At 48.3% G+C, this 25,676-nt stretch overlaps 2 protein-coding genes across 6 annotated transcripts in view; one reads left to right on the top strand and one right to left on the bottom strand.

Moving 5' to 3' along the window:
* Positions 1–693, bottom strand: part of TPCN1 (two pore segment channel 1) — a 76,009-nt gene extending 75,316 nt beyond the window's left edge. For 2 of the 3 annotated variants that reach the window (XR_635148.4, XM_021922977.2), the window contains exon 1: positions 514–628. The gene's annotated coding sequence lies outside the window, so the exon portion shown is untranslated. Of the gene's footprint in view, positions 1–513 lie in introns of all 3 variants that reach the window. The other variant, XM_003907196.4, reaches the window with a different exon arrangement.
* Positions 571–25,269, top strand: IQCD (IQ motif containing D). 3 transcript variants are annotated; one of them, XM_003907195.5, is made up of 5 exons: positions 815–1,134; positions 13,301–14,113; positions 20,459–20,692; positions 23,133–23,204; positions 24,816–25,258. In XM_003907195.5, the coding sequence occupies exons 2-5, from the start codon at positions 13,385–13,387 to the stop codon at positions 25,128–25,130; spliced, it is 1,350 nt and encodes a 449-aa protein (XP_003907244.1). In that variant the 5' UTR covers positions 815–1,134; positions 13,301–13,384; the 3' UTR covers positions 25,131–25,258. The 3 variants fall into 3 exon arrangements, with proteins under 3 accessions (XP_031506644.1, XP_021778671.1, XP_003907244.1); XM_031650784.1 differs by lacking the exons at positions 20,459–20,692; positions 23,133–23,204 and adding an exon at positions 571–651 and having other exon boundaries at positions 795–1,134; positions 24,816–25,264; XM_021922979.2 differs by lacking the exon at positions 23,133–23,204 and having other exon boundaries at positions 800–1,134; positions 24,816–25,269.
* The last annotated feature ends 407 nt before the right edge of the window (positions 25,270–25,676 follow it).

Raw genomic sequence — 25,676 nt, 5'->3', positions numbered from 1 at the left:
GTGCAGGAGCGGGGCTAGAACCCGGGACTCCTGAGTCCTGGTCCAGTGTTCCCTCCGCGGGCTTTGCTTCTGCCTCTACAGAGGACCCAAATGGCCAGCCCTGGGGAAAGGGCCTAGGGGAAGAGGGCCAGCTGCCATGCCGCTGTCCGCTCGGGCAGCCTGACCCGGGCACGAGACTCCTGCGGGGTCACCTGAGGGCGCCAGGGAGAAGAGCGAGGGAGGGAGCAAGAAGGAGGCAGGAGCGCTGGCTCCAGCTCCGCGTGCTCCCAGCCCCTGGCTGGGCGCCCACGTGAGGGTCGCCCCAAGAAGTCGGGGGCAAGGAGAGAGGGTGCAAAGCCCCGGCCCGGGCTGGACGGAGAGAAGCGCGGCGGAGACTTCCCCGCGCCCTCTCTGGGCCCATTCAGCCCACCTCCCACACCAGACTGCCGCGCCGCAACCCCTTACTCCGCGCCCTCTGACCCTGATCCCTGCCCTCTCCCTCTGGCCAAGTCCTCGCATCCCTCGGATTCTTACACGCGCCGCCCCAGCAACCCGGACCGCGCGCCGGGGTCCGCACCACGCAGCCCAGCCCGCCGGCGCCGCCGCCAAAACCCCGAGCCCGCAGCTGTTGCAGCCGCCGCAGCCGCCGCCACTTCAGCCACCGCCACCAGGGTAGCTGCGCCAGCTCTCCCATCCACCGCCTACCGTCCTCTCAACCCCGCTGGCCCCGCCCCATTTCCCCTTCACAGCGTCCTACTGGCTAACTGGGCTACCATGATGAGCTCTGATTGGTCAATTCTCACGTCTTTCCGCAGGTCTCGCCCGCAGCAGAGGCAGTACTCCCTGCCCGCCTCCTTAAGAAGGGGCGGGACGAAGAATCCACGCCCCTTTCTCCTCCCATCTTCCCCGCCTTAATCGTTGAGTCCAACCCAGAGGGAGCCCCAAGTCTTTCCATTGGTGCAAGGTCAAAATGGCGGTACTTCTGATTGGTCAGACTTCAGGAGGTGGGGACAATTGAGCGGAACAAGAAATTGAATGGTGAAAAGAAAGGTCAGTCAGACACAGAGTCCCGCCTTCTGAGATTGGCGGGTAACCTCGCAACGCTGGGACCGCGGCGGTAACTGTGGCTAGGGAAACCTGGAGCCGTCAGAGCGGGTGAGTAACCAGGTGGGAAAGGGTCGCGGATCGGGGGAGATGTGGAATGGGGTTCAGCCCGATGTCCTTTGGCTCCCTGAGAAATTGGTAGCCCCCGCTGCGATCCCGTCTCAGCTTCAGGACCCCGTCCCTCAGCCCCTGCCTCAGTCTGGACCTCTCGCTCCACAGCCTGCAGGGAGCCGGCCTCCATTCTTCCCCTTCTACCTGCCCACTTCATGGCCCCACTCCCTCATCCCTAAAACGACGAGGACACCAGTCAAGCAGAGTCACATCGTAGTTAACTTATTTCAAGTCAAACATGGGAGCTGTGGGTGGGAGGGGGGTTTATAAGTCCCCTCCCATTCCACCCAACGACCATACGTTCCTCGGTGAGCGGGCCATCTCACTTAAGTGTTTAAATTAGGTAGTTTTTGTTTGTTTGTTTTTGTTGTTGTTGTTGTTGTTTTTGCCTAGCGCGGTGACTCACGCCTGTAATCCCAGTACTTTGGGAGGCCAAGGCGGGCAGATCACTAAAGGTCAGGAGTTCTAGACCAGCCTGGCCAATATAGTGAAACCTCATCTCTACTGAAAATACAAAAATTAGCTGGGCATGGTGGTGCACCTGTAATCCCAGCTACTCGGGAGGCTAAGGCACGAGAATCACTTGAACCCGGGAGACCGAGGTTGCAGTAAGCCAAGATCGCGCCATTGCACTCCATCCTCGGCAACAGAGCAGGACTCTGTCCCAAATAAATAAATAAATTAGGTAATTTTTATTATACCACTTTTGCCTTTGTCCTAACTTTGGAATTTATTTCCCATCTCCGTCCTTAAAATGTAATCTCTTTGTACCTACTGAAGATAGAGAGTTTCTTGTGATGATTAAATGAGGCTGAGGGCTGGGCACAGTGGCTCAACCTGCAATCCCAGCAATTTGGGAGGCCGAGCAGCGGATCACCTGAGGCCAGGAGTTTGAGACCAGCCTGGCCAACATGGTGAAACCCTGTCTCTACTAAAAATACAAAAATTAGCTGGGCATGCTGGTGCATGCCTGTGATCCCAGCTACTCGGGAGGCTGAGGCAGGAGAATTTCTTGAACCCGGGTGGTGGAGGTTGCAGTGAGCCGAGATGGTGCCACTGCACTCCCGCCGGGGTGATAGAGCGAGGCTCCATCTCAATAAATAAATAAATAAATAAATAAATAAGGCTGAGGTGGAAGAATCGCTTGAACCCAAGAGGCGGAGGTTGCAGTGAGCCATGATTGCACTGCTGCACTCCAGCCTGGGCCACAGAGTGAAAAACCCTGTCTCAAAAAAATATATAAAAAAGAAAAACTTTGAGATTCAAAAGATATTTTCATAAGAAAATGAAAAGATCAGCCACAGGCACAGACATGGAGGAAATATTTGCAAATCATGTGTCTTATAATAGACTTGTATGTAGAAAATAAAAATAACTCTTATAACTCAAGAGGACAACTCAATTTTTTTAATGGGCAAAAGAGTTGAGTAGACATTTAAAAATCAAAAAGACAATCCCAAATATCATCATGTAGATAAATAAACAAACTAGCTTTCATATATTGCTGGTAGGTACAGCAGAATACCAATTGGTACCACCAATCTGAAATATAGTTGGCAGTTTTTTAAAAAGTTAAACATAGGCCAGGCACAGTGGCTCATGCCTGTAATCCCAGCACTGTGGGAGGCACAGGCAGGTGGATCACCTGAGGTCAGGAGTTCGAGACCAGCCTGGCCAACATAGCAAAACCCCATCTCTACTAAAAATACAAAAATTAGCAGGGCATGCTGGCGGGCCCCTGTATTCCCAGCTACTTGGGAGGCTGAGGCAGGAGAATTACTTGAACCTAGGAGGCGGAGGTTGCAGTGAGCCGAGATCATGCCACTGCACTCCAGCCTGGGCAATAGAGTGAGACTCTGTCTCAAAAAAAAAAGCAAATGAGTATTTCATTATTTTGATCTGAGCTTTACGATTTTTCTTTTCTTTTTTTTTGAGATGGAGTTTTGTGTTGTTGCCCAGGTTGGAGTGCAGTGGCACGAGAATTGCTTGAATCTGGAAGGTGGAGGTTGCAGTGAGCCGAGATCACACCACTGTACTCCAGCCTGGGCAACAGAGCGAGACTCAGTCTCAAAAACAAAACAACTACAACAAAAAAACGTGAGTAGAAACAGAGATCGTTTGCAGATTAGCTCATGGGAATTTGGGGGAGTGATAGAAATGTTCTAAAACAGGATTGTATCTAAAACTGATGTGGCAACTTTAGATACATTTACAAAAATAGTCATTGAGTTTTACACTTACAATGGGTGAATTTTATGGTAATGTAAATTACACCTCAATAGAGCTGTAAAAAAAAAAATACACGCGTGGTTAGTACCATGCAGGAAAGGTGAGAGAGTTTCCACAGGTTGTAAAGTGCTGTGTGTTCCTGTCTGAGAAGGGGTAGCCGTTGAGCTAAGACCTAAAGAATGAGAAATTGTTAATCCAGGGAGAAATTGTTCATGGGGGGTTGGTTTCTGACATAAAGTAACATTATACGTTAGTGCCTGAGAGCAGGAGGGGTTTGAGATAGGCTGTTTTTTGTTTGTTTTGTTTTTGAGACAGAGCCCCTCTCTGTTGCCCAGGCTGGAATGCAGTGGTTCAATCTCAGCTGACTGCAACCTACGCCTCTCGGGTCCAAGCAATTCTCCTGCCTCAGCCTACCAGGTAGCTGGGATTACAGGTGCCCGCCATCATGCGCTGCTAATTTTTGTATTTTTAGTAGAGACGGGGTTTCACCATGTTGGCCAGGCTTGGTCTCGAACTCTTTTTTTTTTTTTTTTTTTTTTTGAGACGGAGTCTTGCTCTGTCGCCCAGGCTGGAGTGCAATGGCGCAATCTTGGCTCACTGCAAGCTCCACCTCCCAGGTTCACGCCATTCTCCTGCCTCAGCCTCCCGTGTAGCTGGGACTACAGGCGCCCGCCACCGCACCCGGATAATTTTTTGTATTTTTAGTAGAGATGGGGTTTCACCGTGTTAGCCAGGATGGTCTCAATCTCCTGACCTCGTGATCCTCCCGTCTCGGCCTCCCAAAGTGCTGGGATTACAGGCGTGAGCCACTGCGCCTGGCCTGGTCTCGAACTCTTGACCTCAGGTGATCCACCCGCCTCGGCCTCCCAAAGTGCTGGGATTACAGGCGTGAGCCACCGTGCCTGACCCTGTTTCATTTATTTTTAACACTAGTCCCAGTCGGCAAATTGATTTCACTGCCCCATAAAGGGTTGCAACCTTAAGATATTATTTTTTAAGCAGTTTTAGATACACAGCAAAATTGACAGAAAGGTAGAGAGAGTTCCCATATACTCCCTATTCCATATGAACAGCCTGCACCACCATCAACCTCCCCCACCAGGGAGGTGCATTTGTTACAGCTGATGAACCTACATTGACACATCAGCAGCAGCATCCAAATTCCATAGTTTACATAACGGATAAGGGTTCACACTTGGTGTTGTACATTCTGTGAATTTGGATAAATGTATAACGATGGTATCCATCATTGTAGTAAGGTACATAGTATTTTCACTTCCCTAAAAATCCTCCCTATTCTGCCTATTCATCCCTCCCTTCCCCCAGCCCTTAGACAACACTGATCTTTTTACTGTCTCCATAGTTTTGCCTTTGCCAGAATGTCATATAGTTAGAGTGATACCATATGCAGCTTCTTCAGATTGGCTTCTTTCACTTAGTGATATGCATTTAAGTTTCTTTCATGTCTTTTCATGGCTTGACAGCTCATTTCTTTTTAACGCTGAATAATCCTGTATTCCATTGTCTGGGTGCACTACTGTTTATTTAGCTATTCAGCTCCTGAAGGACATCTTGGTTGCTCCCAAATTTTGGCAGTTGTGAATGAAGCTGCTATAAATATCCATAAGCTTTTTTTGTGTGCAGGTTTTTGTGTGGACATGCATTTTCAACTCCTTTGGGTAAACACCAAGGAGTGTGATTACTGGATCGTACAGTAAGAGCAGGTTTAAATTTGTAAGAAAACAACCGTCTTCCAAAGTGGCTGCACCATGTTGCATTCCCACCAACAATGACAGAGTTTTCTGCTTCACATCCTCACCAGCATTTGGAGTTGTCGGTGTTCTAGATTTTGGCCATTCTAATAGGTGTGTAGTAGTTAAATATTTTTTTCAAGTTGGAGAAGTTGATGGTAGAATAATCTAAATTCACTACTAGGAAATCCTTCTGTCTGAAACTGCCGAAGTGATACTGTCTACAGTTAGATATAACCAGAAATAAGCATTTCTAAAGTGACACTGTAACCAAAAGAGGAATTAAAATTCCTGATGAACTGATTGATAAGGAGGGGAGACTGGACAATAGGGAGTGATTTAAGGGAGCTCGGTCTTCTTCAGTCACTAACAGGAGAACATGAATAATGTAGAAACCAGCAAAATTAAAAACAAAATAGTAAAAAGGAGTAAAAACTGCCTCTGTTTTGGCTCTTTATAAAGCCTTTGACAAAAACATATACCATATTATTTTGTTGAAAGGTACATCTATTTTAGGAAATATTAAAGTGTTGATATTAACATATAATTTTTGAAGTAGTACTAAGAGTCATAAAAGCGTAACACTTTTGAGCAAGGATTTCATTTCATTCCCACAACAGTGCTGTGTCCCCATTTCACAGGTAGAACACCAAAGCTTGGAGAGGTTAATCGACTTACCCAAAGCCACACAGCCAGGAAGTGGTGAGACACTGGAATTGCATTCCAGATGTGTTTTTAGTTTCCACTTCAGTAATGAGGAAATGAAAGCCCAGAGGATCAAGAGGACTTGCCCAAGTCTCTATAGCTTGTGGCCAGTGGAAAGTATTTCATCATAACCAGCAACATAGAAATCTGTCCGGGGAGGGGGGCACATTCCCTCCCAACCTGAGTCACTATCCCGTGTCCTCTGTCTCCAAAGCACCAGATAATCCTAGAGCCTACAGCCACCCAGGCAGCATTACAAACAGGGTCCCATCTGTCAATACCTCCAGCTTTCACTGCTGCAGCCCTAGCCTGGGAATCTTTTACAGACCAATTATAAACCGTAAAACACAGGTTCTCAAAAAGAACGAGAGAGGAGGATTGGGTAATAGTTCAAAACTAGTCACAGAAAGACAAAAAAAGAAACTACTCAACTATGAAAAAGTAAAAACTTAATTACATTTAAATCTTTTATTTAAAAAATTTCAAGCCCTGAGTAAAGGGATGCAAAACAATTCATAGGCCAATTCTTGGCCTACAGTTTTATCATGAAAATATGACTCTCGGCCAGGCGCAGTGGCTCACGCCTGTAATCCCAGCACTTTGGGAGGCCTAGGCTGGGGATCATGAGGTCAGGAGATCGAGACCATCCTGGCTAACATGGTGAAATCTCTGGCTCTACTACAGTCATAAAAAATTAGCCAGGCGGGTGGGCGGCGGCTTCGTAGTCCTTAGGGGCACTCGGGAGGCTGAGAGGAGGATGGCGGAACTGGAGGCAGAGCTTGCAGTGAGCGGAGATTGCCATCAGAGCCTCCCCAGCCTGGGCGACAGAGCTTGTGACCGGCCTCAAAAAAAAAAAAAAAAAAAAAAAATGACTCTCTTTTCTGACTCCAATCCAGGACATATATATTTGCCAAAACAACATTATCCTATTATGCCAGCATCTCCCAGTGAGGAGACAGGCCTATTGGTAAATCTGGGTTTGCCATCTCATTTATTCAACAGTGATTTTTTCTTTTTTTTTTTTTTTTTTTTGAGACGGAGTCTCACGCTATCACCCAGGCTGGAGTGTACAGTGGTGCGATCTCAGCTCACTGCAACCTCCATCTCCCCGGTTCAAGTGATTCACCTGCCTCAGCCTCCCAAGTAGGTGGGATTAAAGGCATGTTTTACCACACCCGGCTAATTTTTGTATTTTTAGTAGAGACGGAGTTTCACCATATTGCCCAGGCTGATCTCAAACTCCTGACCTCAGGTAATCCACCTGCCTCGGCCTGCCAAAGTGCTGGAATTACAGGTGTGAGCCACCGAGCCCAACTGCAACAGTGATTTCTTTATTGAGCACCTACTGTGAAGTAGTTGCTTCAGATAGCAGGTTTCATCATGAATCTATTGCCTCTTTCTAGCCCCTCTCTTTCCCCCTCTCTAGACTTGAAAGACTCAGATAAAACATACAGAGTTCGGAAGAAAGCTAGAGGTTTGGAGGGTAGTGAGATCTTTCTGAGGCTAAAAAGAAAATTCCTCTTGAGCCCAGGAGTTCAAGACCAGCCTGGGCAACATAGCAAGACCTTGTTTTTTTTGTTTTTGTTTTTTGTTTTTTTTTTGAGACGCAATCTCACTGTGTCACCCAGGCTGTAGTGCAGTGGTGCGATATTGGCTCACTGCAACCTCCGTCTCCCAGGTTCAAGCAATTCTTCCGCCTCAGCCTCCATAGGTGCCCACCACCACACCCAGCTAATTTTTGTATTTTTAGTAGGGATAGGGTTTCACTATGTTGGCCAGGCTGGTCTCAAACTCCTGACCTCAAGTGATCAACCTGTCTTAGCCTCCCAAAGTGGTGGCATTACAGGCGTGAGCCACTGCGCCTGGCCAGAAGTCAATCTTAAAATCAAGAGACTGGACAGACTACTGCTGATGGAGTGCTGGCTCTGTCACTTCCTAGCTGTAAACTAACTAGAATCATCTAACCTCTCTCTGTCTCCCTTTCTTCATCTGTGAAATAGAGGTAATAGCACCTACCTCATAGGGTTCTTGCAAGGATTAAAGGAATTAGTTCGTATATAGCATTCAGAACAGTGTCTGCTACACAGTAACTTCTCAAGAACTTACTTAGCTAATGTTAAAATGGTATTCCTTAAAATGAGATCCGGATGAGGATGGAAAAACTACCTATCAGGTATTGTGCTTATTACCTGGGTGATGAAATAATCTGTACACCAAACCCCCATGACGTGTAATTTACCTGTATAACAAACCTGCACATGTACCCCAGAATCTAAATTAAGAGTAAATTTAAAAAGAGAGAGAGAAATCCATCTTCCACACTCCAGTTGTTTCGGGTTTTTTTTTTTTTTTTTTTTTTTTTTTTTTTTTTTTAACACCTTCTGACTTTTCCACGTGCCCGTTTGGATTTGTAGGGTAGTTGTAAGTGTTGGGTTTTTTCCTTCTCTCCAGGGGGAGAAATATATAATTTAGTTCAAATCTTTTTTTTCCTCAAAATATTCTAAGAGTGAAAGTAATAAAATATCCAACAAGCCTGTTTGAATGAAGATGAGGTATAATTTGCATGATAAAGATATATTTCCATTTATAAAGTTCATCAGCAGAATTAATGACAAATAAAGGGAATATCCAATTAAAGTTTCCCATCCATTAACAATTTGCTTCACTCTCAGGGCAGGAATTTTAAAAGGAGATGCTTAAGTTGGAAATGATTTAAATATTAAGGTTAGTGGCATTAAAAAGGACATGAAATGATCATATTAGGATTCAAGGAAAAGAGATTCTCCAGTCATTTTTGTCATCAGAGTCAGATGCATTTCCCCTCAATCCTAGTTCCACGGGCTTTTTCTTGTTCACGAAAATGAGCTGTCAAGAACTGATGGGTGTCATCATAATCAAAGAAAACAAGTTTGCCCTTTAAAGCAAAAGAGGTAATTTGGCTGAAAGCAAATTGGAAACATTTCATATAACGTTGCATTTCCAGCCGCATTCTCTGAAGAATTCAGGCGTTTTGATTTATGCCTGAGAGCTTTGGGTTACAATGGAGAGGACTGCATTCATTAACTACCTTGTTCACATTCATCCTGTGGCCATGAGCAAAGATCCTTCATCCTCGGAGAGGCTGATAAAGCTCCATGGCTGTCCCTAAAACTTTTTTTTCACTTATAAGATAGGATCTAGGCCTGGCGCAGTGGCTCACACCTGTAATCCCACCACTTTGGGAGGCTGAGGTGGGCATATCACCTGAGGAGTTCGAGACCAGCCTGGTCAACATGCTGAAACCCTGCCTCTACTAAAAATACAAAATTGGGCTAGCATGGTGGCACATGCCTGTAGTCCCAGCTACTGGGGAGGCTGAGACAGGAGACTGCTTGTACCTGGGAGGCAGAGGTTGCAGTGAGCCAACATCACACCATTGCACTCCAGCCTGGGCGACAAGAGCAAAACTCTGGCTAAAAAAAAAAAAAGAGGAGAGATAGAGTCTTGCTCTGTCACCCAGGCTGGAGTGCAGTGGTGCGATCATGGCTCACTGCAGTCTCAACCTCCCCGGCTCAAGCAGTCCTCCTGCCTCAGCTCCTCAAATAGCGGAGACTACAGGTACCTGCCACTGTGACGGCCTAATTTTTTTTTTTTTTTTTTTTAACTTTTTGTAGAGGTCTCATTTTGTTGCCCAGGCTAATCTTGAACTCCTGGGCTAAAGCAATCTTCCCTCCTTGGCCTCCCAAAGTACTGAGATTACAGGTGTGACCACCATGCCCAGCCTCCTAAAACTTTGTCTTCAGGAAAAGCCTCAAAGGATCTCATGAGATTCATTAGGGAACAGGAAGTGTGTGTGAACCAAAGTGACTGAAGATAATCCTCAGTCCTCTGCTCCCAAAGGGGCTTCTGGTTGTTTTGTTTTGTTTTGTTTTGTTTTTTTGTTTTTTTTTGTTTTTGTTTTTTTTTTAAGAGACGGCCTCACTCTGTTGCTCAGGCTGAAGTGTAGTGGCCTGATCATAGCTCACTGCAGCCTCAAACTCCTGTGCTCAAGCAATCCTCCTGCCTCAGTCTCCCAAAGTGTTGGGATTACAGGCATGAACCATGACACCTGGACTGATTTTGAATCCATTCTGCCTTGCCAAGGAACTAAACATCCTTAGCACCTGATCTGGCCTGCCTTTCTTTTTCGTTCTTAGTCACTTTAGGTGTTTCTTTGATTCCCTGCCATTCTCTTGGTGTGCTCTTTGGTTTGGTGAGTTGAAGATATCTTTGTGGCTTCAAGTGTCACTTCCTTCTCCTGGGCAACACAGCGAGACCCTATCTCTACAAAAATAAAAATACAATAATTAGCTGGGCATGGTGGCACGTGCCTATAGTACCAGCTACTCGGGAGCATGAGGCAGGAGGACTGTTTGAGCCCAGGAAGTCGAAGTTGCAGTGAGCCATGATCGTGCCACTGCACTCCAGCCTGGGTGACAGAGTGAGACCCTGTGTCAAAAAAAAAAAAAAAAAAAAAAAGAGGAAATGGATCATGGGAAGGCCAAGACACCATTGTCCACTGCAGTACGGCAACTAGAGCTCAATGAGTTTAAAAGTGAGCTCATTGTTCTCCCCTCCAAACTTCCTCTCCCAATTTCTGCCATAGTTTCTTAAGGGCCCCATCTTTCTCTACCAGTCACCCAAACTCAAAACTCTTTCACTCATCAAGTCCTAATGATTCTTTCTTCAAAACATTTCTCACATCTACAGACAATATGAAAATAAAAGTGGCACAGGTAACCTGTAAGCAGTAACTTACAGCTTTCATTGGTGCTTTACTTCTTAGGAGAGGGGGGAAAGACAGACAATAAACAAATAAACAGGTGTATATAGGGATGTCATATGCTGATACTTAACCTGGAGAACAAACAGGATAAGGGGGAAGAGAAGCAGAAGAATCATGGTGAGGGATGGGGATGTTATGGTGGGTGTCCATCTGAGACATGGTGTTGGCGGGTGGACAGACATCCTGGGCAGTAGGTGTTCTCTTTTTTTTTTTTTTTTTTTTTTTAAGAGATGAGGCCTTGCTATGTTTCCCAGGCTGGTCTTGAACTTCTGGGCTCAAGCGATCCTCCCACCTCAGCCTCTCAAAGTGCTAGGATTACAGGCATGAGCCCCTGTGCCTGGCCAAGGCAGCAGGTGTTCGTTTGATAGTTGCATCAGAAATCACTAAAGTCCTGGGCTTGGGATTCTCGTTTTCCTGTGTTAATGCTATTAGTTATTTACTGAACTTTCACAGAATGCAGGCCCTGTGCTGGAAGCTTCTCATTGATCCTGAGGACTCCTGTTTTACAGCTGAGGAAGCCCAAGCTCTGGAAGATTAAATGAGCAGCCCAGAGACCCCCAGCAAGGATTTGAACCCAAGCGGGGCTGTGCAAAGCTAGTACTTTTAGCCATGGTACTATGAAAGCAATATAAATTACTGATCTCTGCCCTACAGATTTTTCTGAAACAGTTATTTATTTACTTATCTATCTATCTTTTGAAACAGAGTCTTATTCTGTTGCCCAAGCTGGAGTACAGTGATGCAAACTTGGCTTACTGCAACTTCCACCTCCTGGGTTCAAGAGATTCTCATGCCTCAGCTTCCCAAGTAACTGGGATTAACCCAAGTAACAGGCACGCACCACCATGCCTGGCATTCTCTTGTATTTTCAGTAGAGACGGGGTTTCGCCATGTTGGCCAGGCTTGTCTTGAACTCCTGACCTCAGGTAACACGCCTGCCTTGGCCTCCCAAAGTGCTGTGATTACAGGTGTGAGCTACCAGGCCTGGCCTGAAACAGTCTTTTAGCTAAGCTTTTTACTCTGTAATAAATGTAGATTTATAGAAAAGTTGCAAAGATAGTACAGAGAGTTCCTGTATGCCCTCCATTCAGCTCCCCCTAATGTTAACATCTTAGATAAACTTGATGTGTTTGTGAAAACCACAAAATTAGGCCCGTCACGGTGGCTCATGTCTGTATTCCCAACACTAGGAGGCTAAGGTAGGAGGATTGCTTGAGCCTAGGAGTTCAAGATCAGCCTGGGCAACATAGTGGAGCTCATCCCTACAAAAAGTTAAAAAATTAGCCTGGCATCGAGTACCTGTAGTCCTAGCTACTTGAGAGGCTGAGACAGGAGGACCACTTGAGCACAGTAGGTTGAGGCTGGAGTGAGCCATGGTCACACCACTACACTCCAGCCAGGGTAACAGAGTGCCTACAAAATTAATGTTGGTACAATGCTATTAACTAAACTTTAGACTAGATTTGGATTTGGATTTGGATTTCTCCAGTTCCACTAATGTCCTTTTTCCACTCCAGAATCCAATTCAGAATGCAACATCGCATTTAGTGAAACGGTTTTTTAAATTGTATTTCAAAGTTGTATTTCACCACCATCCATGCCACCAATTTTTAAAATCAGTACTTAAAAATGGCCGGGCGTGGTGGCTCAGGCCTGTAATCTCAGCACTTTGGGAGGCAAAGGCAGGTGAATCACCTGAGGTCAGGAGTTTGAGACCAACCTGGCCAACATTGCAAAACCCTGTCTCTACTAAAAATACAAAAATTAGCCAGGCGTGGTGGTGTGCGCCTGTAGTCTCAGCTGCTCAGGAGGCTGAGGCAGGAGAATCATTTGAGCCCAGGAGGCGGAGGTTGCAGTGAGCCGAGATCGTGCCACTGTACTGCAGCCTGGGCGACAGAGCAAGACTCTGTCTCAAAAAAACCAAAAAAAAAAAAAAAAAAAAAAACTTTAAAATCAGTGAAAATGTGCCATTCCTAGTCCTGTTAGTCTTAACCACTGTCTGCCCTGTCCCTGTCCCTGTCCTGCTCAGACTTAGGCTGATGCCTGCGGTTCCATTGCCCAGGCTCCCTTGTCAGTTGGTTTCCTGCTGGTTTTGGCCAAGGGCAGTAAAAAGAGAGAAACCAGGGTATTTCTCCTCCCCCACTGCCACCGTTCTTTCACCTGCATTTCCGGCAATGTCTCTAGCTCCTCTGGGAACTGATGGCTGTAGTTCAAGCTTCCCCTGGGTGACCCTGGGCCCCAGGCTCACCACCTCTTCATGTGGTGGCTTCCTGCCATTGACAATTGTGGGATGGCTTTGTCTTCCCCTGGTTGGCCTCTCAACTCTCCCATCACTGAGGTAACCAGTCTCTGGTTTTAAATCCTTAGAATGGCATCTGTCTTCCTGGCTAGTCTCTGCCTGACACATGTGCCTGAGACGCCTCCAGGCTTGGTCTTCCTGCCCTTGTGGCCCTAACACCCTCACAAAGCTGAAAACTGCTTCCAGAGAAAGGTTCTGTGTAAAAGCGACAGAGGACCTAAGATGAACTCTTAATGTCAACAGTTGTGGTTTCTGCAGCCACACTAACCACACAGATGTCAGCACAGCTACACTCACACCTACCTCTTCCTTTTGCAGGTTGGCCAGAGACAATAAAAGCATGAGACCCAAGTAGTCTACCATCTCTGCGGACCTACAGAGGCACAGAGGGCTGCTCACAAGATGGCTTTAGACATTCTTGCCATGGCCCCTTTGTATCAGGCCCCTGCCATCACCAGAATAGGGCCAAAGACAGACCCATCTAAAAGGCCAGCTGACCCACTAAAACCCTTGGTTCCCTCTAGGACCAAACTCACCACCATTGAGGCCAAAAGGATCATGTCCATCCTGGATGAGGCGATCAACAAGGTGGAGCTGGTGACCCTGCTGTCATATGTGGCATCCAACAGAGAGGATGTGGAGGGGGTGCTGGGGGAGGACATCATGAGGGCAGTGAGAGAGCACGAGGATCTCTGCCAGGTCCTCCTGGAAAACGTCAGGTGCCTGAAGGAGAAAGAAAGGCAATTGCAGGAGCAGGAAGAGGCTGAGGAGGAAGGGTGGCTCAGAGACCGCCTCCTTTCCATAGAGCTGCAGAAATCCAGCCTCTCACCACTTACGCAGCAGATCAAAGACTCCACCAAGAATGTCCTGAGACTCTTGCTCAGCAACCCACAGGCTGCTAGGCTCCTGCAGATGCAGACGCAGAGTAGAAGTGCAGAAGCCCAGAATTTTATTGACAGCCTAATAGAGCTTCGTGGTTTCCTATTTGAAAAACTAGTCACTAGTCCCATGGAAGCGAGGCATAAGGCCCAGTTCATACAGGATATCAATAGACAGAATAGTAATAACCAACAAATCATCGATACTCTTGAAAATGAATTGGCGGAGAGAATGAAGAACAGGAATGCAGAGGTATTGTTTCATAGTACTGCTGAAATTACTGAAGGAGTGACACAAATCTTTTTTGTTGGTTGGGTTTTTCCTCAATGATTGATTTTTTTTTTTTTTTTAAGATGTAGTCTCGCTCTTTGTCCAGGGCAGAGTGCAGTGGCATGATCTCGACTCACTGCAACCTCTGCCTTCTAGGTTCAAGTGATTCTCCCACCTCAGCCTCCCAAGTAGCTGAGATTACAGACATAACGCAACCACGCCCAGCTAATTTTTGTATTTTTAGTAGAGAGGGGTTTTCGCCATGTTGGCCAGGCTGGTCTAGAATTCCTGACCTCAAGTGATCCTCCTGCCTCGGCCTCCCAAAGTGCTGGCCACTGCGCCTGGCCAATTGATTGACTGATTTTTTGATACAGGGTCTCACTCTGTCGCCCAGGCTAGAGTGCAGTGGCATGATCACAGCACACTGCAGCCTCCATCTTTCAGGCTCAAGCAATCCTCCCATCTCACCCTCCCAAGTAGCTGGGACTACAGGTGTGTGTCACCATGGCTGGCTAATTTTTTGATTGTTTGTAAGGATGGGCTCTTGCTACGTTGCCCAGGTTGGTCTCGAAATTCTGGGTTCAAGAGATCCTTCTGCCTTGGCCTCCCAAAGTGCTGGGGTTACAGGCATGAGCCACTGTGCCCGGCCTCCCCCATGATTTTTTTTTTTTTTTTTTTTTTTAAAGATGGAGTCTTGCTGTGTCACCCAGGCTAAAGTGCAGTGGCAACATCTTGGTTCACTGCAACCTCCGCCTCCTGTGTTGGGAATGCGTACTTGGTGTCACCAAAATCAACACTGAGACAAAGGATCTCTCAGCAAGGCTAGTTTACTTTCTGCAGAAAGGGTGCCACTCACTAGCAGTCTTCCCACGAGAGCACACGTGAACAAAAGAGACAGGGTCATTTATAACCTGACGCATCCACCCTCTGCTGTGTCCAGTTTCCATTGCCTGGAACGGGACCTCACATTCTGTACTCAACCCGATTGGCTAGCAACTTAGAACTTCCCAAAAGAGGCAAAAGCAGAGGGGAACAAAGGAAGAGAGGAAGTAACTTCTGGAATGCTGAGAGAGGGAAAAACACCTCCAAATAAGGAAGACGAGTAGGCTATCACCTAATGCTTGCTCAGACTGGTTCAGGTATGCCAGGGCAAATATCTAAGCTAAAATGTGGGAGCTAAGAACAGAGTATATTGATTTCTTTTGTTTTTTTATTTTTTTTTTTTTTTTGAGATGGACTGTTGCTCTGTCACCCAGGCTGGAGTACAGTGGCATGATATCGGTTCACTGCAAGCTCTGCTTCCCGGGTTAATGCCATTCTCCTGCCTCAGCCTCCCGAGTAGCTGCAACTACAGGTGCCTGCCACCATGCCTGGCTAATTTTTTTTATTTTTATTTTATTTTTATTTTTAGTAGAGACGGGGTTTCACCATATTAGCCAGGATGGTCTCGATCTCCTGACCTCGTGATCCACCCGCCTTGGCCTCCCAAAATGCTGAGATTACAGGCGTGAGCCACGGCGACTGGCCTATTGATTTCTTTATTATAGCTAGCTGAATTGAAGAATATTAGCACAGGTCTTTGAGTAAATTTTGGTTCTAAGAGAGGTTACTACCTATTCTGAATTAGACTGGGAGGAAAGTCCCTTTGAAGAGGAACCTCTATTTATTTCATTGTCTACATCCTGGGTTCAAGCAATTCTGGTTCAGCCTCCCGAGTCGCTGGGACTACAGGTGCTTGCCACAATGCCCAACTAATTTTTTTATTTTTAGTAGAGATGAGGTTTCACCATGTTGGCCAGGCTGGTCTTGAATTCCTGACCCCAAGTGATCTGCCCGCCTTGGCCTCCCAAAGTGCCGGGATCGCGCCTGGCCTAAATAGCTTTTCTTTCTTTCTTTCTTTCTTTTTTTAATTCATTTACTCCACAAAGTATTGTAAGTACTTACTAGGTACCAGGTCTTATAAATAAGCCCATGTGGTTGCAGCCTCATGGAGTTCACAGTAAGGAAGGTAGGAATTAAAAACTCATTTAATTACAGTTTTGAGAAGGACAATGTGCTATAAGGGAGTGTTACAGGAGAACTCAACTTATACCAAAAGGGTCAGGGACATTGAAGCCAAGATATGAAGAATGCGAGGGCGTGAACCAGGCAAGTACAGTGAGGAAGAACCTTCCAAGCTACGGAGTAGCAAACTTTTTTTTTTTGAGACAGTCTTAGTCTATGCCCAAGCTGGCATACAGTGGTGTGATCTCAGCTTACTGCAGCCTTCATCTCCCAGGTTCAAGTGATTCTTGTGCCTCAGCCTCCCGAGTAGCTGGGATTACAGGCATGTGCCACCATGCCTGGATGATTTTTGTATCCTTTAGTAGAGACAGAGTTTTGCCATGTTGGCCAGGCTGGTCTTGAACTTCTGGTCTCAAGTGATCGTCCCACCTCAGCCTCCCAAAGTGCTGGAATTACAGGTGTGAGCCACAGCACTTGGCCGCCAACTTTTTCTGCAAAGGGCCAGATAGTAAATACATTAGGCTTTGTGGGCCAGATGGTCTGTTGCAATTACTCAACTTAGCTCTGCTGTTATAGGGGGAAAGCAGCCACAAACAATATATAAATGAACGGGCTGTGTTCCAACAAAACTTTACTTACAAATACAAGTGACTGGCTGGATTCGACCTGTGGGCCATAGTTTGCCAACCCCTGTTCCAGGTGGAGGGTAGAGTGTACCTCAGTCATGAGATAGGAATGAGCCTGGCTAGTTCAGAAACCCAGAGAATGCCAGTGAGCTAGAGGGAAGGGGCAAAGATGGGCTGGGAAAGCAGGGGAAGGAGACAGATCACATGGGGCCTTGAGACCTAATCAAGGAATTTGGTCTCTAGAAGTTTTTAGTGTTAGAGACAAGATCTTGCTCTGTCACCCAGGCTGGAGTGCAGTGGCACGATCATAGCTCACTGTGGCCTTGACCTCCTGGGCGATTCTCCTGCCTTAGCCTTTTGAGTAGCTGAAACTACAGACATGCGCCACCACTCTTGGCTAATTTTTTAAATTTTTGTAGAGACATGGTCTCACTATGTTGCCCAGGCTGGCCTTGAACTCCTGGGCTCAAGCAATCCCCCTGGCTCAGCCTTGCAAGTAGCTGTGACTACAGGCACATGTGACCATGCCTAATTAAATTTTTTTTCTTTTTTTGGAAATGGGGTCTCTGGCCAGAAGTGGTGGCTCACACCTATAATCCCAGCACTTTGGGAAGCCGAGGTGGATGGATCACTTGAGGTCAAGAGTTCAAGACCAGCCTGGCCAACATGGCGAAACCCCGTCTCCTAAAAAAAAAAAAATACAAAAAATTAGCTGGGCACAGTGGCTAATGCCTGTAAGCCCAGCACTTTGGGAGGCCGAGGCAGGTGGACCACCTAAGGTAAGGAGTTCGAGACCAGCCTGACCAGCATGGTGAAACCCCATCTCTACTAAAAATACAAAAATTAGCTGGGCGTGATGGCGGGCACCTATAATCTCAGCTACTTGGGAGGCTGAGGCAGGAGAATCACTTGAACCCAGGAAGTGGAGGTTGCAGTGAGCTAAGATCATGCCATCATACTCCAGCCTGTGTGACAGAGTGAGACTCTGTCTCAATTAAAAGAAAGAAAGGAAGGAAGGAAAGGAAAGAAAGGGTGAGAAGAAAAGAGAAAAGAAAAGAAAGGAAAGAAATGGGGTCTTACTCTGTTACCCAGGCTGGTCTTGAACTCCTAGCTTCAAGGGATCCTCCAGCCTCAGCCTCCTGAGTAGCTAGGATTATAGGCGTATCACACCAGCTAGAAGAAATTTTAAGAAGGGAAATGGGAGTGTGGTGGCTCACGCCTGTAATCCCAACACTTTGGGAGGCCAAGGCAGGTGGATCACTTCAGCTCAGGAGTTCGAGACCAGCCTGGGCAACATGGTGAAACCCCGTCTCTACATAAAAGACAAAATTAGCTGGGTGTGGTGGTACACACCTGGAGTCCCAGCTACTCAGGAGGCTGACGTGAGAGGATCACTTGAGCCCAGAAGGCAGAGATTGCAGGGAGCTGAGATCGCACCACTGTACTCCAGCCTGGGCTACGGAGAAAGACCCTATCTCAAAAAAAAAAAGAAACGGTAGCATGATCCCAAACCTAATAATAATTGTCATATTGGAAACACAGTGTATTTGTTTTACATACATTTTCTCTCTAAATCTTTACAAAAATCCTGTGAGATGATGTGTGAGTACAGATTTGGCTGCTATAACAGAGACACCCAAAATAGATTTGGCTTAGTTAAGATGGCAATATATTTCTCCGTAGTGGAAATACCGGAGCTGGTGTGGCATCTCTGCTCCCCAAGTTGTCAGAGGTCTGGCTTCTTCGATGTGACTTTCCTGCTGACCCCACGTAGGACTTCTGCCTGTGGGCCAAGATGGCTGCTCCAGCTTTCCCCATCATGTGGCCCCCGGTCCAGCCAACAGGAAGGAGGAAAGGGGAGGAGAGGGCTTGGTTCTGCCCCTTAAGGACACATGTGGACGTGGCACACAGAACTTCCATGCACATCTGGTAGCCACACCCAGCAGAGAGAGGTGCTAGGAAGGACCCACCACCTGTCACCGGGCCGTGTTATGTTCCACATTCTACCCCACAGCCTCTCTGGGGAGAACAGACATGGGCGGTAGCCAGGCTGCACTGTCACAGGCCCTTCTGTTTCTATCCCCCACCACTGATGAGAGGTTCAAGGCCCTGGGAAGCTATTCACTACCCTCCTCCCTGGTGCTGGGTTGGGCACTTCTCATTGAATTTGTCCTTTAAAGCATTCATCTGACTTTGTTGGTAACATTCACCCAACTTTGTGGATAACATATCTGTGTGTGATATGTGTGGTCTTGAGAGGTTTGGCTCCTCCACAAGAAAAGGGGACCTTGTCTCTTTCAGCCTGCCACTGTGTCCCTAGTAAGCCTGTCCAAAGGAGGGGCATGATGTATGCTTGCTGAGTGGACAGAGGACGGGCTGCTGAGCCCTCGGGCAGTGAGGTTACTTGTAAGGTGGAAGGGGTATCATCTAGGAATAGGCAGAGGGATACAGGTGGCCATGCTGGTCTCATTCAGGTGCTAGAACCAGCTTGGGGCTTCACCTTGGACTGACCTGGGGTCAAATGCCATTTTTGCCAGGTGGACAAATTTCATGTCATTGAACCTCAGTGTACAATGAGGGGAGACACCAATCAGGCACGTGTGGGGAGTCTACAAGGAGAGCTCTGACTGCCGATCATATTCCGAGCTCCTGGTGCCTCAAGCCTTGCCTGCAGGATGGGCTTGCCCCAAAGGCGCTGCCTCCCTGCCCCCAGTGTGCAGGAGGTGAGCAGATGCCCGGCAGGCCTGCTGCCAGCTGACCCAAGCCCAAGATGGTGACGTGAGCAGCCATAGCACCACTGTGCTCAGAGGGAGACTCTAGTGTATATGAGAAGCCTTGAGGGCTTCTTTACAAAACTGTCTCATCCTCCACCCCCATTCCTGTTCGAGAATCCACCCAAGGCAGGGGACAAGCCAGGCATAGGCCCTCAGGAGAGAGCCTGGTGGTGATCCCTGCAGCCTGTGTTCATCGCACACCTTCATGCACCCCACCAAGTGTCTGCCAGCTGGGCCTCCCCTCCTGTGTCCCCAGGAGGAGGATCACTGCTGTCCCGGTCCTCCCCTGTGGCCTCCATCCAACAAGCTTGTACCCTTCATTCGTGCAAGGAAATAGAAAGTGGTGGCCAGGAACGTGGGCTCGAGGTCAGACAAACCTAGCTTCAGGCCCCCGTTGAGCTGGGCAACCCCAGACAGATGAAGCCACCTCCTTGAGCCTCAGCTTTCTTGTCTGTAATCAGGCTGTCCCTGACCTCCACTGCAGGGTTGGGGGTGTGATTAGAGAGATAATAACCCAGGTGGCATGCCTGGCCCTGAGGGAGGATGCAGTGGTGCCAGCCTCTGGTGACTGTCAGTTGGTATGGAGGGTTTTTCTTGAGATGGAGTCTCACTCTGTCACCCAAGTTACAGTGCAGTGGTGTGATATCTCCGCTTACTGCAACCTCCACTTCCCGTGTTCAAGCAATTCTCCTGCCTCAGCCTCTCGAGTAGCTGGGATTACAGGCGTGCACCACCATGCCTGGCTAATTTTTGTATTTTTAGAAGAGATGGGATTTCATCATGTTGGCCAGGCTGGTCTCAAACTACTGACCTCAGGTGATCCACCTGCCTCAACCTCCCAAAGTGTTGGGATTACAGGCGTGAGCCACTGTGCCTGGCTGGGCATGGAGGTGTTAACAGAGCCCTTTCTCTTCCTGGCTCAGGTGGAAAAGGAGAACTTTGTGATCCAAGAACTGAAAAACCACTTGCACCAGGTGCTCAAGTTCTCAGAGAACAGCCTCCTTCGCACTAAGCAGGAGGCCGAGAAGCAGCAGAAAGCCGATTTCCGGGCATCACAGGCCAGGGTAGCCAAGATCCAGCAGGAGATCCTGCAGCTGCAGTCACAGTTTTACAACCTGGTCATGGAGAACCGGGAGGCGGAGCAGGCGCTGAGGAAGGTGCCCCGGGAAGTGGGAAGTGGGAAGCGGGAAGCAGGGAAGATGGGCCGGTGGGGCCCCTGGGGCGGGGGACGGGTGGGACTGTCCCATCACTCCTGGAGGTCCAGCAGTATTGGGCAGGGCAGGGCTGCACCAGCTACTCAGGAAGTGGCGTGGTGGAGGGGAAGGGCACAGGAGCAGGGAAGGCCCAAATCCAAGCCAATGTGTCCCAGCTACTTGGGAGGCTGAGGCAGGAGGATCACTTTAGCCCAGGAGTTTGGAGGCTGCAGTGAATCACGACTGCGCCACTGCATTCCAGCCAGGGCAAAAGAGTGAAACCTTATCTCTTAAAAAAACCCAAAACCATTTGCCTTCTCCTTCATCATCTCAGCCAAGACCCAGGCCTAGCACACACCCAACTTCCAAATCTCTTTCCTCGTAAAAGGCACCCTTTTTAATACTTGTCCCCAGTCTCTTAGTGTCACACTCTTGAGCATCTGATGGAAGCCACGGGCCTCTCCCCCAGCAAGAAGGCACAGATGTACATACACATCCTAGTGGACAGTTCCCCAGGGAGCCCGGGCCCCCTGAAGCTGGCCTATCCATGGTACCCAAGCTAAGTGCTCTTGCTCTGTAGGATTAAGAGGTTGATTGATTGATTGATTTTGAGACAGGGTCTCACTCTGTCACCCATGCCAGAGTGCAGTGGCGTGATCATAGCTCACTTCAGCCTCCAGCTCCTGGGCTCAAGCGATCCTCCCATCTCAGCCCTCGTGAATAGCTGGGACTACTGGGGCATGTCACCACATCTGGCTAATTAAAAATTATTATTATTGGCCAGGCACGGTGGCTCACACCTGTAATCCCAGCACTTTGGGAGGCCGAGGCGGACGGATCTCCTGAGGTCAGGAGTTCAAGACCTGCCCGGCCAATGTGATGAAACACTGTCTCTATTAAAAATACAAAATTAGCCAGGCGTGGTGGCGTGCACCTGTAATCCCAGCTACTTGGGAGGCTGAGGCATGAGAATTGCTTGAACTCAGGAGGTGGGGTTGCAGTGAGCCGAGATCGCACCACAGCACTCCAGCCTGGGTGATAGAGTGAAACTCCATCTCAAAAGAAAAAAAATTCTTAATTTTTGTGGAATCAGGGTTTTGCTATGTTGCCCAGGCTGGTCTAGAACTTGTGGCCTCAAGCAATTCTCCTATTCCCACCACAACCTCCCAAATGGTTGGGATGAGCCACTGGCCCAGCCTGTTTATTTTTAATTTAGGTGAAACTTATATAATATGAAACCATTTTAAAATGAGCAATTCAGTGTCATTTAGTATATTCACAAAGTTGTGTGACCCCAATTCCACCACTTCTATCTAGTTCCAAAATATTATCACCTCAAAATGAAACTCCATATCCATTAAGAAGTTACTCCCCATTCTCTTCTTACCCCTGTCCCTTGCAATCACTAATGTGCTTTCTGTCTCTGTGGATTCACCTGTTCTGGACACTTCATATGAATGGAATCCTCTGTGGCAGTTGTGTCTGGAATCTTTTATTTAGCACCGTGTTTTCAAGGTTCACCCATGTTGTAGCATGGATCAGTGCTTCATTGCTTTTTATGGTGGAAATAATCTTTTAAAAACAAGATTAGATCATGTCCCTCCATTGCATCTATATCACCCTGTGGCTTTACCTCACCCTTTCCTGAGAATACAGGCTCCTCTTGCTGACACTCCCTCTGTAACACAGCCTTTCCCTTGGACCTTGTTGGGGACCACTACCCTCCTTGCCACTCCCTTCCAGCCACACTGACTCGATTTCTGTCCTTTTTTTTTTTTTTAATTTTTATTTTTTGAAACAGTCTTGCTCTGTCACCCAGGCTGGAGTGTGGTGGCGTGATCTCAGCTCACTGCAACCTCCGCCTCCTGGGTTCAAGAAATTCTCCTGCCTCAGCCTCCCAAGTAGCTGAGATTACAGACGTGCATCATCATGCCCAGCTAATTTTTGTATCTTTAGTAGAGATGGGGTTTTGGCATGTTGGCCAGGCTGGTCTCAAACTCCTGGCCTTAAGTGACCTGCCTGCCTCAGCCTCCCAAAGTGCTGGGATTACAGGCGTAAGCCACCACGCCAGGCTGATTTCTGTCCTTTAAACAACACAAACTTGTTCCTACCTCAGGGCCTTTGCACCTGCTGCTTCCTCTGCCTAGGATGTCCTGGAACCAGACTGCTGGTTTCAAATTCAGGCTCTGCCACCCATTAGCTCTGTCACCTTGGGCAAGTGAGATAGCATGTCTGAGCCTCAGTTTCCTTGCCTGTGAAATGGAGAAAAGAGAACCTCCTTGCGCGGATTCAATAGGCGAGGCATGTCAAGCACCTGCCACAGGGCCTGGTGATGCACAGAGGGCTCAGTGCTGTTGATTGTTAATATATTTCATCAAACAATGACAAATTGGATCTTTTCTAGAAGAAATATAAAGTAGAAACGGAAATCGAGAACTGGATCCAGAAATATGATACAGAGATGGGTGAGAAGCAGGTATTTGTCGCTGAATAAGTCTCTCTTGCGTGCTTTTCCCAAGACCTTCTAGGAATGGGATGAATGGGAAGAGCAGCCTTGGGATGGTCCATGGAGTGGGCAAACTTCTGAGCCTCTCTGCGGGGAACACCTGCCTCTGTTTAAAGGGTTTGTCCAGCCTGGGGCAGAATGAGAGGTGGGAAAGAAAAGAGCCAGAAGCTGCAAGGCCAGGTGTGGTGGCTTATGCCTGTAATCCCAGCACGTTGGGAGGCCGAGGTGGGAGGATCGCTTGAGCTCAGTAATTCAAGACCAGCCTGGGCAACAGAGCAAGACCCAGTCTCTATTAAAAAAAAAAAGCGACTGGCTAGAAGGGCCTGACCCTGGGCCTAATGATCGTGGCTCCATCTAGTGTCCACATCCTATACTCCTCTGGATGGGCTCCTGCCAGCACCCCCACAAGCTGGAGCTCCTCCCCACAGACTCAGATGGGAGCCTGCCTCCACCGCGTCACTCAGTCACTCAGCCAGTTTTTATTGAGCACCTGAGATGTGCCAGTTGTGTGGCCTTAAGCAAGGTACTTGACCTTCCCAAGCCCGTTTCTGCATCTGATTAGCAGAGGCAGTAATTACCATCTTGGGACTCTGGCAGGGATTGGGTGAGACACCATAGCTGCAAGTGTGTGCCCAGCATAGGGTCTGGCCTGGAGGAAGTGCTCGGGGGTGAGAACCTTCAAATCGAGACACCCCCAAACCCTTCACCCAGCACTGGGATAACATTGGTGGCCCATGGCTCCAACCCAGAGGCCAGAGAAGCCTGGGGAGCACTGGAGGTAACATGAGCCAGAGTGAGCCAAAGCCAGGTGTGCTCTTCAGAGAAGGGCAAGTCAGAATCTTGTCCTGGGCAACCGTCAGGGCCTGGAGAGGGGAGCTTTGCAGGCTGGGACTCTCGTTTCTCTGGGCCGCATGAGGGTTGTGGGTTGGTTGAGGGCAGGGACCTTGTCCACCCAGCTCTGTGTTCTCTGGCAGTGCTCTGCTTTTTGTAGATGCTGGGTAAACGTCAGTGGAAGGAAGGAAAACAGGTGTAAATGACAGCAGCAGAGGCTATGGTTAGACATAAGGAAAAACTCTGGAACTCCGTTTGAGGCTTGAGAAAGTTCCTTCTCCTCTGGTGTCTTGTGGAACAGACTGCTTTTATGGCAGCAGCCTCCATTTCTTGTGTCCCCACTGTGTGCCTGGCATCATGTCCAGTACATTGTGTCCATCGGGTCATTTAATCCTAGAAACAGCCCCTGGGTTTGGAATCATCCTCATGTTTCAGATGAGGAAAAACGAAAGCCTGAAAGGTGAAGTCAGTTGAGGTGTGGCAGAGCTGGGACTTAGAACTAAGTCTGCCCAACTCACAAGCCCGTGTTCTTTTCCTGTTCCTGAAATTATTTCAGTGGGGTCTTTCCTAGAGCTGGGATGGAGCCCATCCCCTCTCCCCATCCACCTCACTGGGACCGAGATGCTGAACAGCTTAGCTTAGGGGCATCGCTGGGGCAGAAGCCCATTTGGGAAGGGTGGGGGGCCTCAGGGAGGAGGGTGGGAGGAGGCGCTCTATGCATGGTGACCCCAGCCCCACCCCTCACCCCAGGAGGAGTTGGAGGATCTCGAAGCTGTTCACAGGGAGGAGAAGATCGCTCTGGAGGAGCTGAAGCGGAGGCACAAAGTGCTGGTGGAAGAGTTTGTGCAGATCCGGGAAGAACGAGAGATCACCTCCAAGAAAAGGATGGAGGCGGAGCAGGAGATGGTGCGCATGGTGCGGGCAGCCACGTTAATCCAGGCCTTTTGGAAGGGATACCTGGTGCGCTCCCTGCTCAGATCCAAGAAGAAGCGGGGCAAGGGCAAAGCAAAGGGCAAGGAGAAGGGCAAGCAGAAAGGCAAGGAGAAGGGCAAAGGCAAGAAATGAGCTCTCCACCCCAGCCTGCTACTGACCCTTATCCTCCCAGAGACCAGGCCAGGAAGCCACCGGGATAGAGAGCACTAGATTCATGGCTTTCATGATGTTTTTATTTAATAAATTAAAAAGTATTTGAAGCCGCATTGAAGGGAACGCTCTATGAATAAATCTCTTTACCCAGGGCTGTGGGCTGTGTGTGTCCAGCTCACAGATGGCGTTTCCACGAGGAGCGTGCAGCCTGGGGTGTCAGCCTGGAGATGATGGTTCCTTACTTCAGCCTTACTGGGCAACCAGACCCCAGCTGCAGCCCGGAAGCTGCCATGGCCATGATGGACACATCACCCACCAGGGCAGTGGGGTGTGGGTCCCAGCTGCCCATAGGGCACAGAAGCAGGCAGGGAACTCCAGGAGGGGCAGGGCCTCAGGTTTCAGGCTGCCCCCAACCCTGTTCTGGGATTAATTTGCCTGCAACTTCCCCCGCTCCAGCACTGTGAAAGCTCAGAGGGAGTCCTGAGGTCACAGCAGCCCTCAGCTTCACATTCCAGGGAGCTGAAC

The sequence above is a fragment of the Papio anubis genome, chromosome 9 (assembly GCF_008728515.1).
Source record: "Papio anubis isolate 15944 chromosome 9, Panubis1.0, whole genome shotgun sequence".
Taxonomy (NCBI): Eukaryota; Metazoa; Chordata; class Mammalia; order Primates; family Cercopithecidae; genus Papio; species Papio anubis.
The sequence above is the reverse complement of the archived record's forward strand: the minus strand, read 5'-3'. Positions and strand labels throughout refer to the sequence as shown.

Excerpts from the sequence above, each read along its gene's own strand:
- IQCD (XM_003907195.5), top strand. The coding sequence starts at position 13,385 with ATGGCTTTAGACATTCTTGCCATGGCCCCTTTGTATCAGGCCCCTGCC. Across the intron at positions 20,693-23,132 it reads CGGAGCAGGCGCTGAGGAAG|AAGAAATATAAAGTAGAAAC; the intron begins GTGCCCCGGGAA and ends GATCTTTTCTAG. Across the intron at positions 23,205-24,815 it reads CAGAGATGGGTGAGAAGCAG|GAGGAGTTGGAGGATCTCGA; the intron begins GTATTTGTCGCT and ends CCCTCACCCCAG.